Genomic DNA, 24579 nt, shown 5'->3' with positions numbered 1-24579 from the left:
CTTGTGTGTCGTTTGTGTTGTGTCCTATTGTGGTGTCTTGTGTTTTGCTTCGTTGAAGGGTGATTGGATGGAAAGATAGTTGTATCATGAAAATCAATGGGTTCTATGAAGAACAAAAGAGGCGGGTTCATTCTGTTTACCGTGCGTTAGGTTTACTGATTCCGCCCAAACCATTTTTAGCTTTTTGGGCGAATTTTAGACCATGCATGAAGGAATGAACTTATTGCTCAATTTTTGGCTATTTTCACGAATTGAAGACCGGAAAGAATTAAACGTATTGCTAATATTTGGCCATTTACACGGATCTGGCACCACACCGGGTTCAAGATAAAAATCCTAGCGTTGTCAGGGTAGAGCGGGTGTTTTTGCTACCATAGGTGCTTGAGGTGGTGAGGGGTGGGCATTAAACTAGTTTCCGAGTATTGTGGACCAAGTCGGCATTTTTCGAGACAGGCTGCCGTATTTCGAGCAAGCCTTTCCGTGCAGTTTTCTGCACTTCAAAACCGATTTCTGCATTTTGGATGCCCACAAAATGGGGGGAGAGCATAAAAATAAAATGAAATAAAATAAAAATAAAGCAGGGTGCGGGAGAGAGAAGAAAAGAGGGAGGATAATAATTAGTACGCAAGGGATGAGGCTTAGCTGGACAGGGTAGTTACGCATCTCTATAATTCAGAAAACACAATGGTATTTCAGAGCGGTTTTCTTAGATGACGTATCAGACAACAAAGAATGAGCTAGGGCTTCAGACTCAGAATTGGCATATATAATGAGGGCATAAAGGTACATACATCCCGGTATCCATATAACCGATAACCCATGTGTTTCTCACCGACGCCATGCTATGGGAACGCACACAAAATAAAATAAAATAAAACGAAAAAAAAAATGGAAAAGGAAAAGAGAGAAAATGGGTGGAGACAATTGAGATATTAATGAATATGGTAGTTTCTTCAAACCGAGCAATACTGTGCATTATATGTTTTATAACTTTATGCAGTATAATTAACTTAAAAATCAATTGATAAATCAGATATTACTAAAGAGCGTATCTATTTAACAATTAGATTATGAGCTCGAAATTTCTATCGCATGATAGTAGATGAGGGGAAACGCGAATCAACTATCACGTACTTGAGAGCGAATAATCTAATTGTTTCAGTTAAACAAACTAGTCCGTCAAAACTTAACAAGACAGACTCACGTTTTTTGTCGAAAAATAGTTTTAATAAGTCACGCCACTGCACACTGTTAGGCTACTCACCCTACTCACTATGCAAACTTAGTTTGCATTTAGTAATTAACTCCCTTGGGATTGTTTGAATATGCTATATAATAGATTGCATTGTGTCACACTCTGTCACTCAACTTGAGGTCGCCAGCTCAAATCATGTTTTGCTGCCCACCCTTCCCTCCCTTCGAGTCAGTTGGGTTGAACGTTGCCTTGACACATTTACCTTCGTCTGGTCTGGGCTAGTCCCAGGCCAGAGCGATTCCCCATACCTTATCTACACCTTATGAATAATAATACCTAGGGAGAGAATATTACACTATTTACAACCGAATATAGATAGTGCGCAGCGTAGTCAATAAGAGAACAGCATTCGTGATAGAACGCTAGTAGATTGATAATTAATGACCCTATATGTCATGGAAATAATGGATGGAATATGTCAAACCTGGTGAACAAATGAGAATGATGTATTAATCACTGAATAACACAGGCACATTTCCGAGTGCTCCTATCAGGAGTCGAACCAAAGACCTTCCGATTACTAGTTCGGATGCTCTACCACTGAGCTACAAGTATTACTTTATAGTGTGCTGTGAGCATGTTTATGACTGTAATTCAACCGAAGCCAGATGGTCCCAACAAGAGATAAGAATTGGTTTTACCAAAATACACTTACAGGGAAGAAAAACACAACGGTGCTAAGGAAATAGATAGAAAGGGAAACCAATCAGGCTGAAAAAATCATTTACTGTTTTACCTTGATTTCAACCTTCGAGGAGGCCCAAGGCAAGTTAGGTTAAAGGAATTAGGCAAACCTGTTCACAGCACAACTGTTAACTCTAATCTTTGAACAACAGAAAAATGTCAAATAATCTGGAAAATATCTATCAAAACTACCGCAAAGAAATAACAACACTATTCTAAAATTAAAGTCGAAAAATACACCTTACATTAGCTTCACAACAATTGCGTTACGTTGCGTTGCGTTGAGTTGCGTTGCGTTACAATTTCTTTTCACTCGACACAGAACTCTTGAGTTGCGTCGTCAATAAAGACCAGGGGCATTTTCCATTTAGGCAAAATTTTCCGCTTCAATCGGTTCAAATGCAAATGGAGGGTGGATTTACAGGAAAGTTTACGGGGCAAAACGTCAAGTCTCGGAGGTATCCCACTTTGTCTGTTCCAACCAGTTGGAATACAAAATTAACGTTCCTTTAGCGCAAAACTGCATTTTCATTTTGTTAGCTTCGTGCTCTATCACGTGGGTCTTTACCAATGGGATTGTGAGTTTCTAACTGAAAACGATTCTCTTCTCTTGGATGACAGAAAGACCTCTGTGGAATTTCAAAGCGAAAATATTGGCTCGATGGAAAACGACACAGTGTTTAAAAACCGTATATTTCTAGTCAGGTCACTGCCAATGCTAAAAGACCGGCCAGGCAATTTTAATCCACGTCAGCCACTTCAACAGGTACGTTCTTCACGGAAATCTCTTGCGATCGGGTTGACTGCAGTTTTTTGTTTCTTTTTCTTCATGCTAAAAATAAAAGGAAATAAAGTAAAACGTTAAACTGGTTCGCTTGGCTTTAATCGCACAATCAGCTTCATTATTTCATCTTTCTTTGAAAATTAATACTTCCCTCGCATCAACTCTAAATTTATTTCATTTATAGAACAGAATTTGGAAAAAAATAAACAGGTTGTTTACCGACTTAGGTCGGTCCATATGGGAAAAAGCTGTGCCCTCGGACTTTTCGCTTGACTGTGGCATATGTTTGTCTGATACGGACCTCCGGGCGGTAAATAACTTATATACATTTCAAATAGAACTTAACATAGACTTCACAACAGTCTGTATTTTTTTGTGTGTGCTGTTGCGTCCAACGAACAAGCGCGGTGTTCTAGTCTCCTTCCGTCAATTTTAAGAGAAAAACCGTACTTTTTTGCAGTCTAACCATAGCAAGATTACAAATCCCGACGGCAGGGGGAAGGGCAATTGACTGTTGAAAGGGGAGGGCGAGCCGGACAGTTTGAGCATAAGCCCAAGGTTTTACGGATTTTAACTGCGGTGCCCTAACCGACTCGCCATGCTTCCTCTTCAAACGAACAGTAAGCAATAACCTCTCTGGAACCTCTATTCTCGTTGGTCGGCTATGCACATTACCTGTATTGGTTTTAAGGCTGGGAACATTGTTATCATCTGTTACCTCCCAGGACGGAAGCTTTGTCCAGTCGTAAGATTTTTAACTGAAATCTCCTTTTACAGCAAAGTTAATTATTATCTCTAACATGTCATCTCTTTTATTTGAAAAATTGGAGGCTCAAGCGGTATTTGTACTAGTGATATCGACGTTGTTGGTACAATTCTCTTTTTCAGTTGTTGTTAGTTGAGGATTACACATGGCCCCTTTTGTGTTGGTTGACCAGTTGTAATTATTTTTGGTTTGGTTTGAAGGAAAGAAAGACACAAGCCTAGCAGCGAAATGCCAATAACTTACCACCAAACCGCGATAACAATAAACAAAAAGAGGACGACCACTCCAACACTAACACCAATCACAATCCATTTCCAGTTTTCACTGCTGCTAGGCTCCACTGGTTTCTGGGTTGGTGACGTCGTTGTGGTTGCAGTGAATAAAGCTTTCGCATCCGAAATGTTTGCCCCAATAGCGTCCTCAAGCTCTGGTTTGTAGAACACGATAATTTTAAGCAGTGTGCCGCCAGGAAGTACAGAGACATTACCAATAAAAAGTCCCAGGGGCTGCTGCACGTAAAAAGCCACTAGGAGAGTGGCCGAGGCGTTGCTAGGGTAACCAGGCAGCAGGTGAACTTCGTCAGCGGTGTACAGGTCGGTAAAGAGGGCTCGTCTGATAACAAAAAAGAAAGAATGAATGAACGAGCGAACGAACGAACGAACGAACGAACGAACGAATGAATGAATGAATGAATGAATGAATGAATGAATGAATGAATGAACGAACGAACGAACGAACGAGTACATATATATATATATATATATATATATATATTGAGGAAACACTATGAAATCATACAACAGGTTACCTTTTTCGCCTTGACTCTTTCAATGCACATTCTGTCCTGTTCTCATTGCAGAACTTTGAGGTAACAGACGCCATTTTTGCTTTAAAAGACTCGTCAGTTTTGAAATCCCATTCAAACTGTTTGAGGGAACACAAAAATAATAATAATAATAATAATAATAATAATAATAATAATAATAATAATAATAATAATAATAATAAGTTATTACCAACTAACGCCCCAGACCCTGATGTCATAGTAGAGTATACTAGTTTTACGCTTGTTTTATGATTCGTATGAATTCGTACGGAGAAAATATTTACATCATAATGGTGTTAGACTATTTTGTATTTTACTCACATTGTCCTTAGTTGCAATTGAGATCTGCAGAGCCTGCTCCCGTTCTTTCGTTGTCGGCAATCGTGGTGTGGGAAGCGTTGGGGTTGGAGCAGTCGCGTTTATGGCCAGGGCTAAGGAAAGCAAAGCTTTACATCAAATGCCACGAGATACAACAACAAAACCAACAACAACTTATTTCGTAAACAGAGAGAAGACCACGTGCTGAGCTACCCTCAAGTGGCAAAGTACAGTTGAGTTGAATAACAAATGCTCAAACAATTTACAGAACTCAAAACGAGAATTAATAAAAATCAGTAGAATAAAATTAATTAATAGTGAATTATATAATACAGTGGAATCTTGATTGTTGGAATCCTCGATATTCCGAAACTCCCGAGTCCTTGAACCAGAAATTGTTTTCCATGGATTTGCTTCGGTCAATTTTTATCCTCCCTCCCCCCCTCCCCCCCTTTTTTTAGAACTCCCGATTTTTCGAATCAAATTCAGTTTCCTTAGGAGGTTCGAAGTATGGGTATTCCACTGTATTTTTATTATCTATAAATGAAATGATAATATTTCAAGCAAAAAAGTTTCGTTTTCAGGATTGAAAATATATATTGCGATACGAGCTTTCGATTCCGTCTCGGAATCTTTGTCAAGTGGTGGAAGACGTTTTGTCACGTGATTAAAATGATAAAATATCACGTGACAAAACGTCCCGGTAGATCGCTGGGAGTACGTATCCAACGTCTCTAACAGAAATAATAATATATTTTAAGCCTTTATTCCCCCCTTTTTGAAATCACTGGTGATCCTCGCAATCTGATTGGCTCTCAACAGTGCGATTTATCCCCAAATTGCACCATTTTTTGCTCTAAATCGCATCCTTTCTTTAGCCCATCAAAATGGAAATGAAGTAACAAAAATAAAATATTAATTTTGACAATGATACTCTGTGATTTCAAAATAGGTGTAATAAAGTGGTAATTGAACTTTGTGTCGTGTAATTTTGGTCTGAAATCATACTTGTGATTTCAAATCAAACTCGCGCTGCGAGCTCGTTCGATTTTGGAATCACGCGTATGATTTCAGACCAAATTGCACTCCACTCAGGTCAATTAATTACCATTATTTATTACACCCATTTTGGAATCACTGGTGATCCTTGCTATCTGATTGGCTCTCAACAGTGCGATTTATTCCCAAATTGCACCATTTTTTGCTCTAAATCGCATCCTTTCTTTAGCCCATCAAAATGGAAATGAAGTAACAAAAATAGAATATTAATATTGACAATGATACTCTGTGATTTCAAAATAGGTGTAATAAAGTGGTAATTGAACTTTGGGTCGTGCAATTTCGATCTGAAATCATACTTGTGATTTCAAATCAAACTCGCGCTGCGCGCTCGTTCGATTTTGAAATCACGCGTATGATTTCAGACCAAATTGCACTCCACTCAGTTCAATTACCATCAGATTAAACCCCAACAGGGCCAAAGTTTTCAAACAAACGAAAAGTATCACCAAAAAAGTAATAATCAGTAGCTTTCGCTTCACTTAATTAGTTCTTCCAAAGAGTGAAAGTTGGAAACACCATGTGTAGCGTAACAATACTGCCAGCATCACAGGATAGTACCGAACATAAAACAGCTTTTATTTGAGTGGTCAGACTTCAGAATTTTAATTCGTTGACGCAAAAAGGTAGATCCGCTTTGCACAGCATATATAATGAATAGCTACACAGAAAAATACTGCTCTCAATAGCTTTTATTCTATCTGAATGGTCCCCCTTAGGATCAATCATTGGACGTACAAGTTTTAACCCTCCTGGAGTGAATCGGTTAACGACCGCCAAAAACTAGTAATAAGTACAGGAAAATCCACTTTTAAGGATGAATCGACCACCAAGAGTTGACCTGGTAATTCATGTTTGACACCGCTAGTTAATTAAAGCTCGATTATTTTACTGTTCGTAATTACACGTTAAAAAAACAACAACAACAAATATCAGTTAACTAGTTTAGATATTACCTCTGCATTTTCCGTCAATAAAGTAAAGGTTCCTGTCGCATTCACATTTGTACGATCCACGAGTGTTGACACACTTGTGAAACTCGTCCGTACAGTTGTATAAGTCTTCATCCATACATTCGTTAATATCTGACAAAAAAAATATACACAGACAATCAGCTCAGAGCCCACGCTGACTTTGAGCATTCATTACTTTTTAAAAGATAAAGCAAATACCACCAAACTTTTTTGGATTTTTCCCAAAAATTCATCTGACGACAATTTAATTTGATATTTAATTACTCACGTGATATGATGTTTCCACGGCAACAAGAGTTTGGCAGCCATGCATGTTTTTCGAAGTTTTAATTTTCTTACCTTTTCGTAAAAACGTTAAGTATATCTTCGTTACTTTCTTCATTTATATGCTATTTTAGTAGTTTTTTGGGTGAATGGTTTTATGAGTTGTTGAAGTAATCGAGAAATTCAAGAGGGTGGAGCCAAGATGGCGATAGTGAAGGATGAACGACGTAATTTCCACTTCATATGACGTCATTGTCCCATTTTGGGAACACCGAAGGTAACGTTTTGAATGCACTATCATCCAGCATAGCCTTCATGCTCATGAAGCTGCCCTGCGTTACATGCTCAGAAGCGATTTAATTTTGATTATTAGTTATATTTTTCGTGTTTGACAGCAGAGTCTGCGTAAAGTGAATCTTGAAATAGCATGCGAAACAAGACAGTATAAATTAAAATTATGTCAGTTTAGATAAATGGCAATTACCTTCACAATCGTAACCATCTCTGCTCAATTGGAATCCCGTCTGACATGCGCACTTGTAACTTCCTTCGGTATTTTGACAAATCTGATTGCAGCGGTGGAGCGATTTTAAGGGATCGCATTCATTGATGTCTAGGATAACAAATTTTGTCATGAAAATGCATGGTTATGGAAACAACAATCTTTATGTTGAGCGAAAATATACACACGTATCTGTCCGGGAAAATTATCTGTTCTGTCAAGCGAAGAGTTTCTCGAAAGTTAAATTCGACAAAAGCTGTGAGGTTCGGGCAACAGAAAACGTTCAAGAAAAATAAATTAAATTTCATATTAAATTACATTAAAAATAAATTACATATCCTTAGTAGTAATTTTTGTCAGTCAAACGTCAACCATACTATTTATCTAAAGTGCTTGTTGCGTTTGCATCGCTAACCCCTCCCCCCCCCCCCCCCAAAAAAAATCCGAAATTGGGAATTTTGCCCAGAAAACTCTGCCTTATCGTAGACTGTTACTATCAATTCACCACACAATTGCAGATAACTGAGAGTTTTGCCTTTCTACGGTAATTCTAAAATATTTACAACGACGATTGATTGATTGATTGGTTTTTTAAAAAAAGTTTACAGGTTATCCAGTACCTCTACATGTCTTTCCATCGCTGTCCAACTCGTAGTTAGCAAAGCAGGCGCACGTTGGTTGGTTGTCACTTCCTTTAAAGCAAACTTGCAAACAGCCGTGACCAGAATCACAGGGATTTGTAGCTTGGAAAAAAGGAAGCAATCAAAAATGTTACTCAATACTGTACCACTATGCCACGATACAACAATCTTTATGATTGTTTACTGGCCGTAATCTATTAGATATCAGTGTGGCTCTGAAAAGTGAGCAGAGTCCATTGAAGTGTTGTCGCCATAGCATCGCGTGGTGGATCAAATAAGTTTAATAGGCGCCTTTATTAGCGTATGTAAGAAGCATGGGATGTGTGTCGTGTTTTCTGTGATGCTCGACCATATGAGTATTTTCATCATCTTCTTCAAAGTCGGGGATCAAACCTCATGTCTTCCCATGAAATCAAGAAACGAAAAGCGTCTCAAATCGTCCATATAAAGTTAAGAAGCTTATACATTGGTGTCAAGCCATAATCGATCGATACCTCCCGTGATATGCTATGATGACGCTATAACGTTTTCAAAAAAGGGTACATGCATGTATTGACTTGTAAGTAGCAAAATACCCACTAGTCAATACAAGGATTTTTCTCTTAATTCTAATACAGTCGACTCCCGATAACTCGAGTTATCGGGAGTTCGAGTTATCGAGGATAAAATAGAAGATGACCTGAAAGGAAAGGAAAATTGGGTAGAGTTAGCGCGAGGTTCGAGTTATCGGGAGACGACTGTATTTCATTGACGGAAGCTCCTCCTCCCGTGTAGTTTGATTGCAAGCGCTCCTTTTGAAAAAGGTTTCAAGAACTCTAAAAACCGAGCTTGCTGAATCAGCTGCGGGTCCGCAAATTGAACTGGATGTTGACTCGTCAGCTGAGGTTATTTGATGAAAAATAGAAGTCTAGAAGCGTGACTGACATCGTGGAAACTGAACTGAACCAAACACACATACAAAAACTAACAACGATGAAATAAAAGTAGTTATGTTGAATGAAACTGGGCGTCTAGTTTCCGAAAAAGAAAAGATATTAAATTTATATTTTCTTAGTTCATCAGCTGACGGAATTCTGTTAATCATTCAATCTGATTAGTCCCGGCAGCGGGCGGAATTTTTCGATCTTGCCCGCGAACTTCCCATGGATTTGTTGTAAGACCTGGGCCTTCTATCTCGCAGGAAAAAGATAAAAATGTTATTAATTCACGGGCCTAGGTTGCTCCATATTGGGAAAAACAATGCCCTCTGTCTTGAGTGCGGCCCGAGGCCGCCTCGGGCCTTCCGGAAGGGCGGATAACATATATTCCTTTTAAAAAATAAATTTTCTTCAAAGGTGAATTTCTAATGACACTTACCAACACACTTTCTCCAGTCGGTGGGATCTGTTTTGAAATACTGGTTACATGAACAGTTGTAGCTTCCTTGAGTATTGATACACTGCTGCATGCAGTCATTTCGTTGCTCACATTCATTGATGTCTACAACAAAGGGGAGGGTTAAAAATTGTGAAAGCAATGCATCAGCGAAATCCGGCAGTGCCCATCCCCCCTCGGGAATTAGTGACACATTTTTCAATATTGTCCGTCCCGGGGACTGGGTATTCGTCTAACCCCGGGCATTTGCCGGCCTCGTGATTTTTACCTAAGAACATCGTTGCCTCGTTTCAATGATACGTTCATCAGCAAAGACAATAAATGCTCGGTTAACTATGTCTTAGGAGCACATAAATGAGATGGTACATCCACTACTACTACAGTACGGAGAAATTATACTTTGATTCAAGACTTAGTTTGATAGCGGATTGATATTTGCGTTAGAAGAAATTCCCTCGAAAGAATACCATTCCTAAACAAAATCAACGTGCCTATAATACACAGAGAACAAGAATACAATTGATAGCAAATAACATTTGGAACTCAACAAAAAATTTTTGGCAGACAAAAGATAATTTATATGAGGAGGGAAGTGTTAAGTATCCTATTTGAAACATTTGGGGTGAAGGGTAGGGGACACACCCACTGTACCCACACACTTCTATTGCTCTTATTCGTCTTCAACTTCGGATGAATTAAGGGCGGTGCTAACTTTTGCTACTGCGCATACGTTCTGCGCATCTAGATATACTCGGGTTTCTTATGGGTGGTGCCTACTGATACAGGGATGTTTTTGCGTGGTTTAAAATTTTCCGGAGAAAGCAGAGCTTAGCAAGTGCTCTTGGTATCCAAAAAGCAAATTGGGGTTAACCATGCATTTTTCAGAGATAATAAAGCTTTAATATGGAATAAAACGCCATACATTACTTAATATTTTACTGGCTTTTTGAATAATTGTTGCTTATTTATCTCTGAAAAATGCGTGGTTACCCCCAATTTCGTTGGATTCCAATAGCTCTGGCCTGAAGATCTGCTTTTCCCGCATAGTCATAAACCGTGCAAAATTTTTTCTTTAGTGGTGTGCACCGTCCTTAACAGAAGCAAGAATGGCCTTGATCTACATAGCGAAGAACTTACCATCACAGGTCTTGCCATTAGCATTTAGTTTGTATCCGTCGCGACAATCACAAACGAAAGACCCTGGTGTATTGACACAGACTTGAGCACAGACGTTTGATTGACATTCATCGGAGTCTAAGGAAATAAATGTAATTATCTAATTGAGCTGTAAGCGTTAGGTTTTATTGAAACGGCTGACAGTGACCGATGACTACTAACAAATGTAAAAGTTGTTATGAGTTAAAAGACTTCTTATCTACAACATCGAAGGTTCCAGGTCCAGTTGTTTTCTAAGAGTAAACAAGTGTCCTTTGCGCCCTTGATTTAAAAAAAGTTACGAGTTTATTAGGAATCAAAACCTTTATAAACTTGGAAATGTTGAAACTGACATCAAGTACTTGCGCGGCAGGGCAGTTGGTCCCTTATCCACGTGACCATTTCGTGAAGTGACTAAAGTTTTCGTCATAACAACAATCAAGAGCAACTCGACAAAAATGGCGTGCGTTTTCCTTATCGCATTTCTTCTCCAGCTCGTTCTTTTTTCTATACTTCTCTCTAAAGAGGATGGCGTGGAGGTTGAGAGATTGTGTCTGGTAAGTTGTCTGTAAAAGTTGATGACTTGAATAAAACTAACCTTCCCTCCCCCACCCAAAAAAAAAAAAAAAAAAAAAAAAAAAAAAAAATAATAATAATAATAATAATAATAATAATAATAATAATAACAGTAAAACTGAAATTGTTGAGAATTAACAGTTATGAAGGAGCCACGATAGTCTCAGAAGTGCCCCTTACGTAAGGTATAGGTACAGTAGTTACGGGAGTCGCGTCGTTGTTTGTGACGTTAGCTGGTTTACTAACTTAGAACAAACGCCACTCAACCGTTGCCTACAACTACCTGCACCATACAAACGACTTATTGACAACAACAACGAAACAGACAAACAATAGACATTTTACTAACAATAGACCCACGGACTTTTTGACTAACAAAGGACGGATCAAAACGCACCAATCACTTTTTACAGTCTTCACAGCCAATAACATCACGGCTTACTGACAAACGATCAATAACATCTGGACTTCGTTGACCAATCAGGTTAACAACCAGAGACGTATATACCACCTACTGACGTTCCACAATTCACTTGACTCTGAAGATGACTTCCGCTCAGGTTGTCGAAACGTCAGTAAAAGTCACCACAAACAGTCCTTCTCAGGACGACACTCACCCGGATGATCATAATTTACGTACTTATGACATGACTCCTGGGTACAAACCATTTACAATTTTAAGTAGTAGTGGTAGTAGTAGTAGTAGTAGTAGTAGAAGTAGTAGTAGTAGTAGTAGTAGTAGTAGTAGTAGTAGTAGTAGTAGTAGTAGTAGTAGTAGTAGTAGTAGTAGTAGTAGTAGTAGTAGTAGTAGTAGTAGTAGTAGTAGTAGTAGTAGTAGTAGTAGCAGTGGTAGTGGTAGTGGTAGTGGTAGTGGTAGTGGTAGTAGTAGTAGTAGTAGTAGTAGTAATAAAAGAAGAAGAAGAAGACGAAGAAGACGAAGAAGAAGAAGAAGAAGAAGAAGAAGAAGAAGAAGAAGAAGAAGAAAAGAAGCAGAATCCTTATTTAGCGAGGGTAACACTTAACAGTGCCTTACACTAATAGACTTGTATGCTCCAGCTCGACAGGAAAACGTAAGATTTTCATGCCACTTGGTGATGGTTACACTCACCTGCACACTGTGCGCCGTTTCCAGTATAACCGGTTGGACAGGGTCCACATTTGTAACCACTGGAATTGGCTGGCGGTGGAAGATCAATGCAGTCAACTCCTGCGTAACACGGCTGGCCATTCATTTCGCAGGCATCAATGTCACTATCACAGAACCTTCCAGTGTAACCTCCTTGACATGCACAGCCCATGTAAACGAACTTGCTGTCGGTGTTGACTTTATCGCCTTCTTGTGGTGGAATGCACTGACCACCATGATGGCAGACACACATGTTAATTGTGGGACTCCAGGTTGCGCTTGCGCCTTTGTCATCAGTAGCAACGAAAGATAGATTGAACTATAAACAAAAACACAAGCGTTTTATACTGGAAATTCTGATTTCAAGAGACAAGGATGCCTGAAATGTCTGTCAGTGCTTTGGTAGTTGCCATTTCCCATTTGGTTGTTATTATATAACTGAACTGGTCTACGAGGGAAAGGAGCAATCGAACTCGACCAATATTTTCCCAATACGGACCTCACGCTTGTTCAAGAACATATTTACTGGCCTACCTTTCGTGTTGATGTAACAGGCCAAGTGAAGTGAAGCACATTTCCACTTTGGTTCGTTGTGGCGCCTGCAGGTTTGTTAATCACCCTAAACGTAATGGTGTCGTTGTCTTCTGCTGTGATATTCAGCTGAACAGTTTCATGAACGGTGGCGTTTATTGAGCTTGGGACATTCACTATCTTTGGTGGAAAATTGTCTATGCAATAAGATAAGAACAAAGTGAGCGAAATAATTACCTACTTAACCACCAAAGTCTATTTAACAGCATAAGCGGTGACGTGAGCGGGGTGACTGGGTAGGTAGCGGGTGGGGGGGGGGGGAGGGGGGTGTTTGCGGTCGTAGACTGACTGATTTGCAGCATTGATTAATCAAATTTTCTAATCCATCCGCACGAAATAGTTGTATATGATGGCCCACCCCACGTCCTTACCTCTTAGACAGCTATAAAACAAAACGTATAATTTATGTTCATAATCACGAACAAAAGGGAATGCGTTTAAGGGAGTGGCTACACATCTTCATGAAACGTTGTAGTACTTGAAATGCTCAGCAACAGAAAATCAGACTGGTAGGGCTTCATTCAAATGTTTTGCCCAGAATATTCACTAACGACTCTAGTCCCGGTCCTGCAGCAAGACCAAAGTAAGGTTTATTCGGCTTCGCGGATGAGTTTTTGGATGGCACGGATGGCGACAAATCAAACAATGAAGATGACGTTGTTGCTGGCGATTTAGACAGTCGCCCGAACTCACTAGATGTGAAGAAAATTTAAATTATGTTCAAGGACAATCTATCACTATATATGAACAAACTGATAATGGATACACTCTTGACCATCTTGGCATCTGCTCTCTTTTTCATGTTCCAACTACCGTTTTCTTATTTGTATTTTCTTCTTCAACAATGTAAGTTTTAATTCTTAACTAACTCGATGTCGCTACCCGCTGCGATTTCCTTTGCTATCTGCAAGAAGTGACAATCGTACTTGCTGAATAAATCCAATACAAAATTTTAAGAGGATTACGATATAACGTCATTTTTATTGTAATTCAAGCTTTCGCCTTAACTTACCAAGAGCGTTTGACTCATTCACCATTTGAACATTGATATCTTTTGTTACCGATCCAACAGACAGGTCATTTGTGGATGCCACGTCAAACAAGCACTCATAGTCATCTCCACACTGGGCTTCAGCAGCTAGCCTTAGACTGTCGTTATGCCACGTGATGTTATCAGCAAACATGGGCTCAAAATGAGGCTTAGAAAAAGTAGCCACGTTTTCATTTTGAGCATAAGTGAACAAGGACTGGGATTGATTGATTTGCCCTGAAACAAATTCATAGCAGTGAGAATAAAGAATTTTGTGTTGTAAATTAAGTTAACCAGCCTACTGGCAGACCGAAGAGATGATTAAATACAAATACTGTACTCACACTTAACACCAAACCCAAAGTGAATTTCTCTGAGCGTTGAGGATGATGACAGCACTGTCCCATCAGGCAATGTGAAGTCGTCATCCGGATTATCATTCCACGTTCCCAGCAACCCTTTCGTGGTATTTTTATAATCATCGCCGGGAGTTACTACAAAGGACAGCATTTCTTTTTTCTCGCAAAATTTGACTGACGTTGTTGATGGGAAAGAAACGTCCAGACAGTTTTCCTCCGGTTTCGAAATTGAGACGTTTCTTCCAACGCTTACACTTTGGTTTGTTAGGTTGTTGTAATTGTTGTAATATGCTTGGTCAATCAAAATGCTGATGCCACCTAGACCAAACAATAGAAAACAAACGATCAGACCTACAGCATATTTAACTAGGCCATCATTCAGTCCAGCAAGGTGAAGAAGGAGACGAGGTTTACAAGTGTGTTCTGCCAGAAGAAATTAAGTGATTTGTGAAGTTTTAGGTAATTGGTCGATATTTTCTTTTTAGAGATCTTACAACTTTATATCAAGCACTGCCTTTTGTTAAGCTAAAAACAACATGTAGCTACGTTTGAAAGAGAATTATCAACCTGTTATCATCATAATGATGAGATAAAAATTCATCTTTATTTAGTCAGATAGCGATCTCATGGATATTAGCCAATTCTTGTGTACTCTCACCCAAATCATCCCTCACCTCCTTTCCTTACTCTGACTTCAACAATGCTTGTGTTTTCTTCTTTCACGGCTCCGGCTGCAAAAATAGTAGCAGTTGTTGAATTTCCCTGCGCAAGGCTTGTCCTGGCCTGCAGCTGGAATGTTCCGTTTTGTGCATCGATCATCACATACTCGCCGAGACCATTGAACGTGTAGTTCCCACCATCTAAAGTTTTGAAATGAGGATCACCCCAAAACCAACCTAAAGTAACAACGGCATAAAAAAAAAAAGAGAGAGAGAAAAAAAAAAAAAAAACGAATAAAAAGAAAAATTACTTGTTCTGTGAATCTTTTTGTGTCAACTTATTACCACTATTCTGGAGCTAGTTAAAACAGAAAAGGGAAAAATTCGAAGCAGGTTGTCAGTATGTCAGTCATTCAGGCAGTCAACTGGACAGTCACTCTGTTAGCCATTAATTTGGCTAGCCAGTCAGACAGTCTATTCTTCTTTCTATCATTCGCTCTTAGCCATTCATTTGGTCAGCCATTCATGGAGCTAGCAATTCAGACAGTCAGTCAATCGACCTTTCTTTCCATCAGCTGTCACTTTCAACTTTCCATCGAGCTAGCCATTCAAACACTCAGTTAGTCTGTCTATCTCAGTCGGTCCGTCAATGAGTTAGTCAGTCAGGCTGTAAACAAATAAAACCAGAACTTACGCCTGCGAGGAGGTCTGTAAAGACTGCAGTCATCAGATGGACGATAATTATAAAACAAATCGCAAAAAGGTATGTCAACACAACAATGTTTATAGGCTTCCAGGTCTGTGTAAGCCGTTTGAACGTGGTTCAATCGGTAATAATTAGCTTCCACTTTAAAACGACCTCCGTCAGGCGCTCCATACTTAAGGGCACCCGAATCTGAGGAGTAGCAACACGTTTGTGTCATTCTTAAATGTATATGTCCAATGTAAGTACTGTTATAATCTATAAACTTGGAGCGTCTTGACTCATAGCAGTAATCGGGCCAAGAATACCAGTCCCTGGGGAATCTTCCCCAATCTAACCGCGCCTGCCTTTCTGTGCAAGGACACGCCATACGCCAATCCCATCGCAAGTGCTGGTCATACAGAGAAGGAAAGATCACGAATTCTTGAGGAAAAGCCCATGCGAGGCACTTTTCCAGGGAGCCTACACCATCGCTGTCCTCTATCCTCCAAAAATATCTCCCTGCCAACTCAGTATTTCCTTTCTTTTCGTCAAGGTTTAACATTCCAAACAAAGTAGCCGAACTAAAAGAGAGAAACAGAAAATAAATCGTGAATCTGTCGCGAAAGTGAGCGTTTAGCGGAAACGTTTTTTTAGCAGGTGCCTTTTAAACTTTTGTAGTTTAGGATAGTACTGTACTCTCTCACCTTACATATTAAATTGTAATTAAGCCATGAGCCTTATTTTTTTCTTTTTAGTTAGGTGTTTTACTATTGTAAACTTTGTGTCAGCAATAAAAAGACTTTATTAAAATAGACCTTATAGGTAGTTTGCATTACCGTCATGTTGGTGTACAAAACAAAAGAAACATTTTTCAATTATATATATATAATTTGCATAAAAAATGGCAGTTAACTCCCAGCGGAGAAAAAAATCTTATAGTTCCATGTACACCAGTATGGCCGCCATGACGTTACATGCAAACTCGATTCTCTGGCATTTCCATGAAATGTAATTGTACCTAGGACACATTTAGGCTCTTTGAAAGAAGAAGAAATAGTCAGCAGTAGTTTACAATTACATTACTCTTTTTCATATATTGTTTCGCATCAGTACTGCATGGACAAATTTTTCAAATTCAGTAAAACACAGTGCGCAAGTTAATAAAACAGAGTCTAACTTAGGTCTCGGCCGTCAAGGAGGTGGCGTGGCCCAGAAGTAGGGGCGCCGGACTTGAAATCTGGAGGTCCCGGGTTAAGTCCCGCCTCGGCCACGCTTGTAAATAGCCAGCTGGTTTGCCTCCTGCCAGTTGGGATTTTTAACATGTTATTTTCGATTTGATTATTATTTGTTATCCGTTATTTCTGAGCGCAATGCCTGTAAACTAGCTTTGGGTAGCTAAGTGCATTTCCAAAATCAACAAAGCATTTTTAACGTGGAACGTGGTTTTGTTAAAACCGTCTAAACAGTCTATTAATAACTGACCCATTAAGTCCATTACACCTTTTCGTAAATATAGCAATAATATAGCTAAATTTAAAGGGTGTACTTGTAACTCTTGCTTATGACCTTTTCCCTTGAAGGTTTAAGTGATTAGCTACATGAATAAGGTTTACCTCGATTTTACGTGTATAGTTCATACATTGCTCTTTGTTTTTGTCGAGCATTTTAAAAATAAGCCGCTGGTTTGGAAGATTGAGCAATCACTTCCTACGTTTACGACATAAAATGAGATATTATTATTATTATTATTATTATTATTATTATTATTATTATTATTATTATTATTATTATTATTATTATTGTTGTCGTTGTTGTTGTTGTTATTATTAGCAACAAAACAAAACAAAACAAAAAATAGCCAACTCATTAATCTCACCCTTTCATGTTAAGATAGTTATTCTCATCGTCTCCTGCATTCCAACCGCCAACAGGAAGACCGTACCAACTAGACCAGTAGTAATAGTAATAGGAGTCACTCCTGTATCAAAAAGATAGCGGATGTGAGGATTTTCTAGCTAACTCAGCGACGTAAAAGCAGTTGCAAAGTTATGAGTTCACGAGAACGTCTGTCTAGTACGTCATGAAAACAACCCGCCTATTGGCAAGTAAAGACTTGCTTGAAAATCCTGACAGACTTCATAATCCGCATCAATTTAAAATTAGAATAGTTTCATGGGAACGAGTAAGTCGGAAATCAATATTGTGACGTCATTGATGTAGATGGTTGCGTGTCATAGGATACCTAGGGACTAGTTAGGTGTTTGGCGGGAAATTTTTCTTACTCTACGTTGGTCAGTTTTCTTGTTTGCTATTTTTTCGCTAACGTTTTGCATTGCTAGATAAACGGGAAAAGTGAGGCTTTGAATCTCATTGTCATTTTTTACTGCTGGATAGAGGGTTGGCCACGCATTAAAAGCACCATCAGTGCAGGCAGAGGCCACCATCTATTTATGGTTTGGCGGGTTCCGTTCGAGTATGGTAGTTTTGATCACTTCCCTAAAAGACTCACGGAATTGCTGGAACGACCCACTGAATTCCTCCTTTGGGATAATTGTACATCAAAAATGTGTTGAGCCCATTTGTTATGATGACGGCTTGAAACGTATTGACCTGCAAAAAAGAAACAGATTCAAAATTATATTTTTGTCAATAAAGTAACAACAGAAATTTACCTTTTCATGAAATTTCTTCATGGTAATTTCGTCTCTTTTCTCGTGCTTTCTCTTACTCTTTCTTCCGTTATTAGATATTTTGCCTGTTTGCTCATGCACATAGTCACTCTCTTCCACGTTGAACTTTGCTTATACGTCGCCTGCTTTCTCGTTTTCTTTTTCCCACTCCTTCTCTTCTTTCCCCGTTTGTCGACATATTCAACGAGTACATAAATTAGCTTTCTTCAAAATGTCCGTTTTCTAAGAAGCAGTTGGCCATGCACCTTCCCTCAGAAAAAATGCAGGTTGAAAACATGGTCAGCACTCTTGTCCATATCTCAAACTGACCTTGGACATTCACTTACAATTACATAAGGTTAGCCCAAAATAACACGCTGGTTAGCGTAAATAACATTCCATTTATCCTAAATAGTTCTTCGGTTAGCTTAATTTAGCTTCGAAGTAGCTTGCGGTTAGCATTTATATTAGGGGTTAGGATATCTAGCCAAAAAATTGCACTATCTGGCAGCGAGTAGTCGGTGGTCTAGTGGTAAGATTCCCACTTGGTCGTCGACGACTCTTCTTGAGGTCACTTCTTTTTGTAACTCAAAAAAAAAATAGCTTAGTGTAATTCTGATACTTCGTGTATGAAAATTTAGAAGAAGAAAGGTTAGTTTGAGATATGGAAACTAGTTTAAACCTTTCAGCACAGGGTTAAATTGAGTGTGGCATTTCACACTGGCTTACATGGAAGGGAGGTGTACGTACCTACGGACGGACGGTGACGTCATAACCTAAACCAAAATTTCTCGCACTGATGGGTTACCACATGTTCTTACCCATGGTGCTCCGCGCGCGCGATTTTTACCGAGCTATGCTATTAATTAAAAATGCCATGAAAAAATTACACAAATTGACTATACGTGTATGTGTTCCTTTTTTCCTTTCCGAAGTGATGTAAATGTCTTACCCCGGGGCAGTTCAGACGAGGGATTTCATAGTTGTACCAATAGTACCAATATGGATAATAGACATAGGGACAGAGGTTCTCCCACGTGACAACAAGAACCCAAGTGGCTTCAAACTTGGAAAACTTTCCACTGCTCTCATAGCGTTGAACATGTTGCGAGGCCATGGTCAGGACTTCACTGGCTTGGCTTGGAACGGTGCCCTCTCTGATTTGTTTATACACGTGATAATACACTTTTGAATGATTGGCTTTAAACGACAGATACTCATCCGTCTGTCCCCAAAACGGCGCGATAAACGCCATATTGCTAAACCACCGATAAGCACCAAACTTCTGTGGCCACCTCCAGCTCCATTCGTAATTTAGTTGGATTTTGCCATTGCGACAGATCTACGAAACAAAACGTGTACGTGTTATTAACCTATTTTCAAAAGGCGATGAGATATAAATAATGTTTATCGTAAGGTACTCACTATATAGGATACGACAGTTTTAACAAGCTCATCGTTTCTTTACTCAATGCATAGCCAACTCCGCCCTGCACTAATAGTCTTTCCGGGATGTATCCATATACGACTTGGTTATAATGGAGCGTTCATCAGGTCAACGCAACCGAAAGCAAAGGACTGGTCATTGCCTGGCGTCCAGTGAACTGGCAGTACATAGAAAAAGTCACATCGGGAGTATTTATTTTAAAGACTCCTAACATACCTTACATAAAGGAACATACTTACATGTAATTTGTAATGCCTCTCTCCGAAGAATGGAAATCCAAAGCGGTCTGTTTTGATCTCCAGACAGTGACCATAGTAGTAATATGGCGAGTCGTTGAGACCAAACTCGTTATCACCTTGTTTCGGGCCGTAAGGATACATGTTATTCTCATTTTGAAGGGCTTAAAAGAAATTTTAAAAAGATGGAAGAAGAAAAAGAGAGAGAAAGAAAGAAAAAAAATGAATCAATCAATCTGTCAATCACTTCATAAGCGTTTCGAAGAATTCTTAACCAAGGATAAATGATCCTATACTTATTGGGAACATCTAAATAATAATTATACGTAATTAAAAAGTAAACAGAAATTACTAAATGTTTAAACTATTTACAAGAAAAGGTTTATCAACAAAGTTCGGAAATCAGGTGGTGAACGCGCAGTTTGTAGTATGAAAGCCGTAAATGAATCAAAATGTCTTAAACACTCTGTAGCGCCATTGATAAAAGTGGTGTATAAAGTTGATATTTCTTAGGGCGCTGATGTTTCCTTAGTTAAGGTAATCGTCAACGTTTTTATATAATTTTCTGATGTTAACTTTCGGAAAATACCACTGGAAAACTACATCTACGATAATCCGATACGACAGTTCACTTTAGTCTTAATGTACTGGATTCCTTGAAGAGATAGCGCACAGGCTCAGGTTTGAACTCGAACTCACACGCAAACAAGCACGGAAACGAATTTATTATAGCACTTTAGATAATCATCGTCTTGTTAAATATCAAGCAATGCCTTGAGTTGCCACCCTGGGAAAAATATAAATAGCCGCCATAACTGAATGAGTGTGAGGCTTAAAAAAGTGTGAGGTTTATAAGAAAAAAAATTAAAAGGAGAAGAAGAAAAAGAATTAGCAATGACACTGTAAGGGGTATTGAATGGTCCCATTCAATTTAAAAGTGCTCGCAAAATTTGGCCTTTGCTCGAATTGCTCGCAAAAATTACACGGGTGCCCGCTTGCTCATGCTCGCAAAATTTTTGCAACTGCTCGCATGCTCGCATTCAGTCGTTAACATGTGCTTGATTGCTGGAAATTTCTTTAATCCTGCCTTGTAGTTTTTTTTTTATAAATATAATGAACGATATGTAATAAAAAAAAATTTAGATCGCGGGCTTTGTATCTAGTAGATCGCCTTGAGAGCTCTTGAAGTTCTTCACCCTGACTGACTCACGTGAAGCTACGTGACGAAATTTGACATCACTGAGCAGGGCACAATTGGCTGTAAGATGCTGGGGCTGGTTGAACCGCCCTTGGTTTGCACCTTTTGTTCTGGCGCAAAACAAAGTATCCCATTAATAAAAGAGAGATTCCGGCTAGCAGAAAATTTACAAAGTGCTCGCTGCTCGCCATATGTATTTTTCTAAAGTGCTCGCTGCTCGCCCTCTGTATTTTCTAAAGTGCTCGCTGCTCGCAAGAAATATTTGACGATTGCTCGTGCTCGCAAAAATACACACACTGCTCGCATGCTCGCAAAGACCATTCGATACCCCTACTGTACAAATGGTAAGAGTGACACTCACCGATTGATGAAGACGCTCTTTGGCTTATCGATGAAGAACTGCTTTTAGATGGGCTGATAGACAAGGAAACACTTGCGCTGGTTGAAACCGACTGACTCGTCGATATGTTTTTCGCAAAGGGGGTACCTGCCGTAACATTGTTGGACTGGCTTGCCGTCATATTTGTGGAAATTGAAGCGCTGTTTTTGAGGGACGTCGAGACGTTTAAAGACTCATTTGTGAAAAGTGAGTTACTTGTGCTGATGGACATGGAGGTAGTTGGAGAGGTAGTTGTAGAAATATTCATAAATGCTGAAGCGGTTGGGCTTGGGGATGTCGACAAATCTGCAGATACAGTTGTGGAACTTGAGGTACTTGTGCTGAGGGATGTGGACTCCGTAGTGGAAACTGAGACACCGAGAATGAGGGAGGTCGAGATACTTGACGATATACTTGTAGACACTGAAGCGCCTGTGAAAATTGGGGGAACGGAAGTGAGGAAGGTCGAGTCACTAACAGACACACTTGTGGAAAGTGAAGTAGTGGTGCTGAGGGAAGTGGAGACACATGGAGACACACTTGTGGAACCTGAAGTAGTGGTACTGAGGGACATGGAGACACTCGGAGACGCACTTGTGGAACCTGAAACAGTGGTACTGAGGGACACGGAGACACTCGGAGACACACTTGTGGTACCTGAAGCAGGGGTGCTGAGGCAGGACGTGGAGAAACTTGAAGACACACCTATATCTGGAACACCACCACCGCTCTGGCTGACTGCGGGGCAAACTAAAGAAATAATCATTGAGTTAAATGTCCATATAATACAAGTTTAGTATTACCAAATTAAAGGACCAACTTTTACGTATATCATAAAAGTTTTTACATTTTTTTTAGTTGATGTGTAGTGACAAGGGCAATGGAGCCTTTTCGCAGTCATGCATTGACAGGTAAGCCTTCGTGTCGCTGATTCCAGGAGTGGGAATAGTTTTTAGGATACTTCAAACGAATAACAATTTTTTTTGCTGAGTTATGTCTTAAAATGTACTGACGATTTCGTGAATAGAGCATTTACATTGAGATGCTCAGTTTTTTATGGCAAAAAAGGCAAGCAGCTATTTGGAAAAAAATAAAATTAGTCGAAAGATCTTTAATTGCTGCAAGATTTTCAAGCAAGAAAAAAAACTTTCAAAAACAGTAAAAACTACGTTTTCATCGACAAGCATCTTCAACGAATAAACTAGTTAATTTTTCTCTGATACATATCTAACAGTCAACTTTTACACGTACCTTTGATGCAAACAATACATTAGCGAGTACCGTCACCTAAGATGGCACTGAGAGGGGTTCTCGCACAGGACGGTAATCGTCTTACTACTTACTGCTAAGAGCTAACTTCCCGAAATTCTAATGAAAATTGTCATCTCTTGCTCATTTCTTTTCCGTTGTTGACAAAAGGGAAAAAAGGAACAAGTCAAAATTCAAAATCATAGTTTTTGGTATTACGCCGACGTTTTCAATAAATTCCCTGTTTACTGCCGTCCAAAACGGCAAACTATTTTTAACACTCTTATCGTAAATTCAATTTTGTCCCTTGTTTTGCCTTGTTTTTAATTTATCTCCTTGCCAACAAATTGTAGTACTGGGTTAAGATAGCTGACCGACACCCAAAACATACAACAAATTGAACAGATTTCTTTTTCCTTCACAAAAGACATAAACCTAATTGTGAGAAAAATAGCGGCGTTGAAAAAAATCTCTTTACTGTCTTACTTGAGTTAATATTCTCAATTTAAATCCGTAGAATTCAATTTATAGGTTCTATTCTTTATGGGGTTTCTTAGGATAATCAGAGACCTAATGTCATTGTGATAGATAGTTATAAAAGCTTATCAGTCAATGCTATACGGCATTGTAGTAAATGCATCATAAATATGACTGAACTTATGCCCTCAAGCGTAGGGATAATAAACAGGACCTTATCACATGGTTGTTAGTCATATCAAACTTTGTGTCTAATTTTTGGGCAATGGCACTGGATTAACTTCCTTTTATGGGCATTTTTATTGTTTGCAGCTTTAAGGTCATTCCCCTAAAATAGAACCTACACCCAGATTTTTTCCAAACTTTGCCCATGTGTGGTTCACTATATGTAAACTGCAAAAATGAAATAAAAAGAGGGGGTCCCCATGCTTGTTCTTCAGCAACGAAGCATTGAAATATGTTAATTTCTGCATGTTTAGGCAAAAAGGACTATAATAGAACATTTGCCAAAAACAGGAATTATTTTCTGAAGAGAACAGTTAACGGCTCATTTCATAGAATTTTTTCCTTGTTCATAAATCACTTTTAAATGTGAAATCTGTTTGAAAACTATTCCTAACCAGCACTACTGAGATATTCAACAAAATAATCTAATTCCTTACTTCTGAAGCTAGACCAAAATGTCCATTGGCCAGATATTAGGTGCAAAATTTGATATTTCTAACACTAGGATTTTCCTTAAATTTTCACGGTAGTTAGTAAACGATATTGTGGTTAGAAATCTTAAAAGAGAAAATAGGCTCACCGGGTTGGTTTTGCAGATATTTCACAAAGCAGTGGTAAATCGAGCTTCAAAACTGGTTTCTCCGCGAAGGGACTGGGGCGAGTCTTATGAAAACACCTTAATTTCCGCGCAAAATGCAAATTAAGAATTTTGTTGTTGGATGCAAGTCAGATTGAGTGATACTCAGTAATTAGTTAGAAATGAGCGTAAATTTTTTATTTTGCTATTGTGCGCAGTAGAGTTGCGCACTGCAAAACAAGGGAATGACCTTAAGGCTCTTTCGTTTCTAGAACAAAAGCTTGAAAGAACCGACGCTTAGCAAATTTGCGACCGCGAGATTCAAAATCTTCGTTGATGACCAGATGTTGACAATATCACCCTTCTCGGGGGTGGGATAAGGGAAATGTCGCTCAGAACAACGACAATTTTACCGGGGTACGGAAGGGAAAATTTGTTACATGATGCGCGGGCTGTTGACGTTTCAACGTATTTCCCTTCTTCGCCCAAACCGGC

At 39.1% G+C, this 24579-nt stretch overlaps 1 protein-coding gene across 1 annotated transcript; it reads right to left on the bottom strand.

Moving 5' to 3' along the window:
- Positions 1-1208: 1208 nt before the first annotated feature.
- On the bottom strand, positions 1209-22238 carry LOC146485073 (mucin-like protein). Its single transcript, XM_085104033.1, has 20 exons — positions 21540-22238; positions 19984-20144; positions 19250-19639; positions 18138-18238; positions 17505-17606; positions 15638-16209; positions 14959-15180; positions 14270-14602; positions 13908-14162; positions 12839-13032; positions 12287-12623; positions 10585-10701; positions 9430-9552; positions 8053-8175; positions 7415-7543; positions 6649-6777; positions 4637-4746; positions 4298-4413; positions 3733-4101; positions 1209-2771 (listed from the first exon to the last, which is right to left on the bottom strand). Exons 1-20 carry the CDS (start codon positions 22129-22131, stop codon positions 2699-2701), a joined length of 4548 nt encoding a protein of 1515 aa, XP_084960159.1. The 5' UTR covers positions 22132-22238; the 3' UTR covers positions 1209-2698.
- Between the last annotated feature and the right edge of the window lie 2341 nt (positions 22239-24579).

This window comes from Pavona decussata, unplaced genomic scaffold, assembly GCF_977016875.1.
Source record: "Pavona decussata unplaced genomic scaffold, jaPavDecu1.1 SCAFFOLD_28, whole genome shotgun sequence".
NCBI classification, from domain to species: domain Eukaryota; kingdom Metazoa; phylum Cnidaria; class Anthozoa; order Scleractinia; family Agariciidae; genus Pavona; species Pavona decussata.
This window is presented reverse-complemented; position numbering and strand designations above follow the sequence as displayed.